The 6058-nt window shown below is 37.8% G+C and overlaps 2 protein-coding genes across 2 annotated transcripts; one reads left to right on the forward strand and one right to left on the reverse strand.

Moving 5' to 3' along the window:
• Positions 1–735: 735 nt before the first annotated feature.
• LOC148912033 (uncharacterized) lies at positions 736–3602 on the forward strand. Its single transcript, XM_089028528.1, has one exon. It carries the CDS (start codon positions 915–917, stop codon positions 2124–2126), a length of 1212 nt encoding a protein of 403 aa, XP_088884654.1. The 5' UTR covers positions 736–914; the 3' UTR covers positions 2127–3602.
• A 1584-nt stretch (positions 3603–5186) lies between these two features.
• Positions 5187–5651, reverse strand: LOC148912034 (thromboxane-A synthase-like). The gene has a single exon (XM_089027924.1). It carries the CDS (start codon positions 5649–5651, stop codon positions 5187–5189), a length of 465 nt encoding a protein of 154 aa, XP_088884050.1.
• Positions 5652–6058: the final 407 nt, after the last annotated feature.

A 6058-nucleotide genomic window follows, 5' to 3' on the forward strand; every position in this document is an offset into this window, starting at 1 on the left:
ACAGCCATGTGCTAAATACTCACCAATAAAGTGCGGAGGGTTACAATGATACGAAATTTAATTCCAACGTAACTGTTTCGTTTACGAAAATTTATTTTTTATTTTTTATAATAAAAATGAGAAAAATCATTGAAAAAAATATTTTAAAAATGATTAGAACAAGAACGAGAACGAGTCAAGAAAAAGTACTTTCGCAACATTCAAAATCTGAATACTTTAGGATGGGTTTGAAAAGATATTAAGTGTAGGAGGTTTTCCCTATACTTTTCCTTGTTCCCCTCCACCTACCCCCTACCCCTCCCCCCTCCCTTGAAAACCGAACCAATCAAAAGTTGGTGGCTACGGCCCTACTATGGACAGATGAAGAAACAACAGAACAACTTGTAACTAGCTACGAGGAAAGGAGATGTCTGTGGGATATAACATGCAATGAGTATAGCAGCAGAGACCAAAAAGAATTGGAGTACGAGCGAGGGTGTAGAAGCCGAGTTGAAAGAGTTCAGCATGCGTTAACTCTAATGTTTGAGTAAACATGTTTTCCGATGTTTCCTGACAGTTTTGCCACCCAAGGAAACATTTAGGGAAACATGTTTCCTCGTTTAGCCAAGGCCAAACGCCTAAGAAAAAATTTCAAGAGTTAAAAATGAAAATAAAAAATCTATTTTCTGGACAAGATGCAGGACTTCCACATGTTTGGGCCTCCTGTGTTTTTATTTATTCATTCCCCTCCCTGTCCGCCATCTTCAATTCCTAGGCTGTGCGTCGTTGTGCATTCATTTGGATTCTTTCATGCCATTTTGGACAAGCTTCTTAGCTGTTAACGAGCCTTTTAAGTGAAATACACGCAATACATTAATTTCTGAACAGTTTGGAAGTGAAACGTCCAAGTATTTCGAATATATATAATCGTTAAAATGAAGGTTATTACAGACAACTGTGTTTCAACGATTGCAGTTCCTGAAAAGGCTAAAAGCGGCGATAAAGTTGCTTACAATCCTGTTTTAAACTTATTTGTGACTATGGACTGTTGTGACGGAATTTCTGCGTGGAATCCTGTGACTGGCAAAGTTTTTAATATCACCGATTGTGGAGCGGATGGTTGTCTAGATATGGTATTGACTCCGGGGAATCACGTGGCAATGAGTTACTCGGAGGCCCATCATGGTGGAGTCGTCTATATACATTCGCTTGAAAATCTCAGTGAGAGCTTAGAGCCTGAACCAGTAGAGAGCAGTGAGAGCTCTGAACCTGAACCAGTACTTGATATAAACAGCTCTTTGCTGCCAACGTATCCTGGAAAGATTGCTTTGTCACCTCAAAATAGTCTACTTGTTGTTGATAGTTTGAATGACTTAGGTGATTACATATCAGATATATCCATCGACTGGGAGAAAGTTAAAGTTGTGAAAGTGGGATCACTCACAAATGATACACCCCTTTCATCGGACGAAAGTATTATGATTGACAGTTTATGTTGTACTCCAGATTACAACGTGGTAGAAGGTGTTCAGGATAATACCTATGACCAAGAAAATAACTGCCCATCATTGTTAATTTATATTTATTTACCAATACGAGATCAAAGTAATGAGAGTGAAGAGCAATGTCAGAAAAATGTAGAAGAAAAAGAAAAAAGTGAAGAAGAAGAATCAAAAAATGGCAAAATGGATGATGATGATGACACTGACAAAGATGATGTCATCGATGGTGGCAGCATTCGTACTAAACGAGACACAATTGACCACTGCATTCTTGATGGATTGGAATATAAGCTAGATCATGTAACTGACTTTGTTCATGATGGTCAAAATCTGATCATAGCAGATGCTAACAAAATACTGTTACTAGAAACATTAACGAATGGAAGTAATGCACATCTCATCGTATCTGAGCTACCACATTTTGTAGAGGGATTGGGTATAAATCATAAAGGACAGCTGATGGTATGTGACGGTAGAGACAGTATCAAGATATTTGAGTACAAGTGCACCCCAAGAAGCCTACAAGGTCTGTGTCGATGTTGTATCTTAGAAGCAATTCCTAGTAATTACAGTGAGAATGTTAAAAAGTTGTCACTGCCAGAAACTTTGACAGCATACCTGTTGTTTAAAGATTTAGGATATTAATCATAAGCCAAGTCAGTGAGAACATTAGAATTCAAGCAGTATACAAGCAACAAAGTCATATTGCCGAGTTGCCGAGAATGCATTAGTGAGGAGTATAGAATATTGAACAAAAAAATAATAATAATAATAATAATAATATTAATATTAAATGAAATAGAGAAGTTCCAGTCTTGGAGTTTCTGAATTTTCATTTAAAGGCTTGAAAGCTTGGATTTTTTTGGAACATCATGCATTTTCAGAAGCTTGGAATGATTGTTTTGTCAAAATGCTTGTAGCTATGGCAACTAACCTCCAGTGGTTAGAATAATAATTATAAAGTTTTGATCATGCAAACCCAGTGGTTTTGAGTTCTGCTCTTCTTTTATCTGGAATGGCCAGCTTTCTCAAGAGTGAGTAACACTGTATGGCTGCTCTGTTCAGTCTATTGGCTAAACAAACGTTTTTCGTTGCACTAATATGCCCCTTGGTAAAATATTTCTCTGCATGATATATGTTTGGGACTACTTTATATCAACACGAAATTAGGAGTAAAAACATCGCACACTCTATTGGGTAAAGGATTGTGTCATGACGGAGAGAAGACTCGGTCAGAGAAATGGCTGTGAACATCCTAAGATTTCGTGCGGTGATTGGACAATGTTTGCAATCTCATGATAAATTCATAAAAAAGTGGTGGATGTGCGGGGACTCAAGAAAAGCAAATAAACTTGTAGATCAGTAGGCCGATTCTATCGGGATCTCAATAATTTAACCGCACGGCAGTGGCTGATAACAAGAAAAGAAGACCCAGAGAATGTCTGAAAGGGGTACTAGTATACGCTGTAGATACAATAAGGTGAGTAGCTAAAACAAAATTATGTTCTCTGCAAATTACAATTTATAGGTTCTCCTAAACTTTGTATAATTATTATTTATTATTATTTTTCTATTTCAAACTAGAGTGCAGACAATTAATCCGTGAAACACTAATTACTAATTAGTACAAAATAGTGCTAATTAAACAATAGAAAACAATGGAATTTGCATGAAATTGTGCTATTTAGTATTACTAAAGTTTCACGGTTATATTGTTTGCACTCTACAGAGGCTGAAACAAATGGAATATTTAGTTAAGTGGGGTGATTATGGCTCAGAATTTAATTCATGGGAACCCGAGGAACATATTTTCAACAAGAAACTGATATGGTTAGGGTTTTCCTGTTAGTTTATTCATACAAAGATTACATCATTTTTCTTAATCTAGATAAATCAATATTTCATATTGAGTTGAAATCATTATGCTCCCAAATTATTCATTATAGTTCACCTGGTTATGTTATCTTAAATATTTATCTTATGCTCATTAATAATTCATGAGCTCATCGACCAAACAGGGATTCTTATTTGTACCACATGCAGTAGTTTGAAACCCCCATCAAATGCGAGCGCACCCATTTCAAAATTCTAGTACTTTGAAATATTTCAAATCCCTACTACTTGGACTTTGAAATATTTCAAAGTACTAGAACTTTGAAATAAAAACAAACATAACAAAAAGAGTATGAAATGTTGTGTCAAATACTCGTCACTGTATTCTATTGGGGTTTCAAAATCCTCGTGGAATTCCACTCGGATATGCCTCGGCATTTGAAATTCCACTCGGATTTTGAAACCCCAATCAAATATACAGCCACTTGTATTTGAAACAATACTTAAACAATGGACTAAATTGAAGAATTGTCGAAATGTTTTGTAGCTAGTGCTCATTCAACCAAAATAATACACAAATGTCTAATAAGATGAGTTCATTTGGGTGTCTAAATTACTCATTGGATTCCAAAAAAATATTTTTATGATACTAATGTAACAACAATATGCCTGATATCAAAGCAGTATATTTGGAGTCATAAATAACCTATATTTAAAAGAAGAAAAATATATCATTACACTGCGTTCACAATTCATGGCAGAGGGGGGGGGGGGGGGGGGGGCAGGTGAAAATTTGAAATGTCCAGAATAATTCTTAACACCCCCCTTAAAGTCATGCAAAAAAATACGATCCCCCCCCTAAGCAAGGCTTGTAGAGTCTTCCAAAACTTTTGCATCCCCCCCATTTTTCTGGTAAAAATTTGCCCGTCGTATCCGAATGCTGCCTTCATAATGACGTCCAGTGCAAACAGACTGAAAAGCTTCGTGCAATTCAAGCTTTCACCTGAGTAAAAATTAAAAGAACATTAGCGTAACATTGTACACACTCCGGCGAAGAATGAAGAAAAATTGAACAAGAAAGAACTAAAAAAACTAAGAGGACACAAGGAGATCGGATGGAAGAACAAAGAACAAGAAAAAAATCAAGAAAAAGAAGAAGTCAAAGAAGGAGAAGGATGAGAAGCAGAATTAAGGAAAAGGAGAAGAATAAGGCAGAGATGGAGAAAGAGAGAAGGAGAAAGAGAGAAGAAGGACAAGGACGAGAAGGAGAAGGAGAAGGAGAGGGAAAAGGAGAAGGAGAAGGAGAAGGAGAAGGAGAAGGAGAAGGAGAAGGAGAAGGAGAAGGAGAAGGAGAAGGAGAAGGAGAAGGAGAAGGAGAAGGAGAAGGAGAAGGAGAAGGAGAAGGGTGGAGGAGGTCTAGGAGGATATGATCAATCGTTGAAGAAAAAGTGAAAATGAAACAAAAAAGAGGCTAAAATTGAAGGCAATACATGTAACTAGCTTCATGATCGACGTAAATAATCCTTCTTTACGCCTGCAAATGTATACCATCATGTAAATCTTGTTAGTGTTCAAGGGTCAAGTGCACTTCGTCGCAGTAGACTGATCACAGTGAAAGGAATTTCTAAAGCGTGACCGTTGCTCAACGAATTAAAATAAATATTACCCATTAACGATGACAAGCTCGAAAGGTTACCAAGAAAATGGCCAAAAGAAACTTCCAAAACCACAAAAATAACGCTCAAGTCTTCAGGACGTTTCCCCCGAGGCCACAAAAATTTCCGATGGCCATGCTCATACATATTATGATCCCAGATGAACTCAACATCTTTATCCCCAACCATTAATTCTGGCACGAATTTTTTTGTTTACTTATAATGAGAAGAACGGTTCAACGATAGCGTCTAAATTTGCTATACCTGTTTCTGCAAACTTGTGCATTTTCTTGGCCAACTTATCACACGACTTCTCAATAAGAGGCACGACTTGCCTCAGTTTGGCAGTACTAAACGTTGGATTGAGAGTTGTGCGAATTCTCTTCCAAGTAGCATCGCGCGCAAAGAATACTCCAGATGAAAGTGGTGGATTTAACTGTATAGGTAGTGTACGGTTTCGAAATTTGCTGAACTCTTTCACAGTGATTTGTTTGACCATTTCAGGATCGTTGACGACAGTAGTTGGCTTCCTGCCGAAGGACAAGGTTTGGGCCAACATACCAACATACGGCCAAGGTTTGGGCCCGTCTAAAGGAATCTCTGCCAATAAGGAGAAGTCTTTGACTCCATTCCAGTAAATAAGAGCTAACAGCACAACTACTACAGCTATCACCAGCCACATTTTCTTGCTGAATGAGCGATCCTGAATATACGGTGCAAAGTAATGCTGAGCAGCAGTAAGGGGGACTCGCGGTCAATGTCAAAGATTTACGGGTTTTACAGGCGGTTTAAGGAAGGCGCCGGCAGCGGGAAATATCCGTGTCTCGTTATTTGTTGCTGCTATGTTGGGAATATTTGTCTTATATATGCATGAATGTAAAAAGTTCACCAATGACTTCTGTATAATTTGCCTAAGATCCAAAGTTAACATACCCAAGCCCAAGGGTTTCTGGTGTCGTGGTAAGAAAATGCAAATAGAAGATGACACGTCAGCACAGTGTTACGAGTGTGGTAAGAATATTCGTAATGCCGTACCAAATGCTACCAGAGAGCAGTATTACGCCAATGGAGGTCGTAAGAAGACCCCAT

The sequence above is a fragment of the Actinia tenebrosa genome, unplaced genomic scaffold (genome assembly GCF_029948245.1).
Source record: "Actinia tenebrosa isolate PJP-AT-01 unplaced genomic scaffold, QUT_ActTen_1.0 PGA_scaffold12__29_contigs__length_12842862, whole genome shotgun sequence".
Lineage (NCBI taxonomy): Eukaryota > Metazoa > Cnidaria > Anthozoa > Actiniaria > Actiniidae > Actinia > Actinia tenebrosa.

Excerpts from the sequence above, each read along its gene's own strand:
- LOC148912033 (XM_089028528.1), top strand. The coding sequence starts at position 915 with ATGAAGGTTATTACAGACAACTGTGTTTCAACGATTGCAGTTCCTGAA.
- LOC148912034 (XM_089027924.1), bottom strand. The coding sequence starts at position 5,651 with ATGTGGCTGGTGATAGCTGTAGTAGTTGTGCTGTTAGCTCTTATTTAC.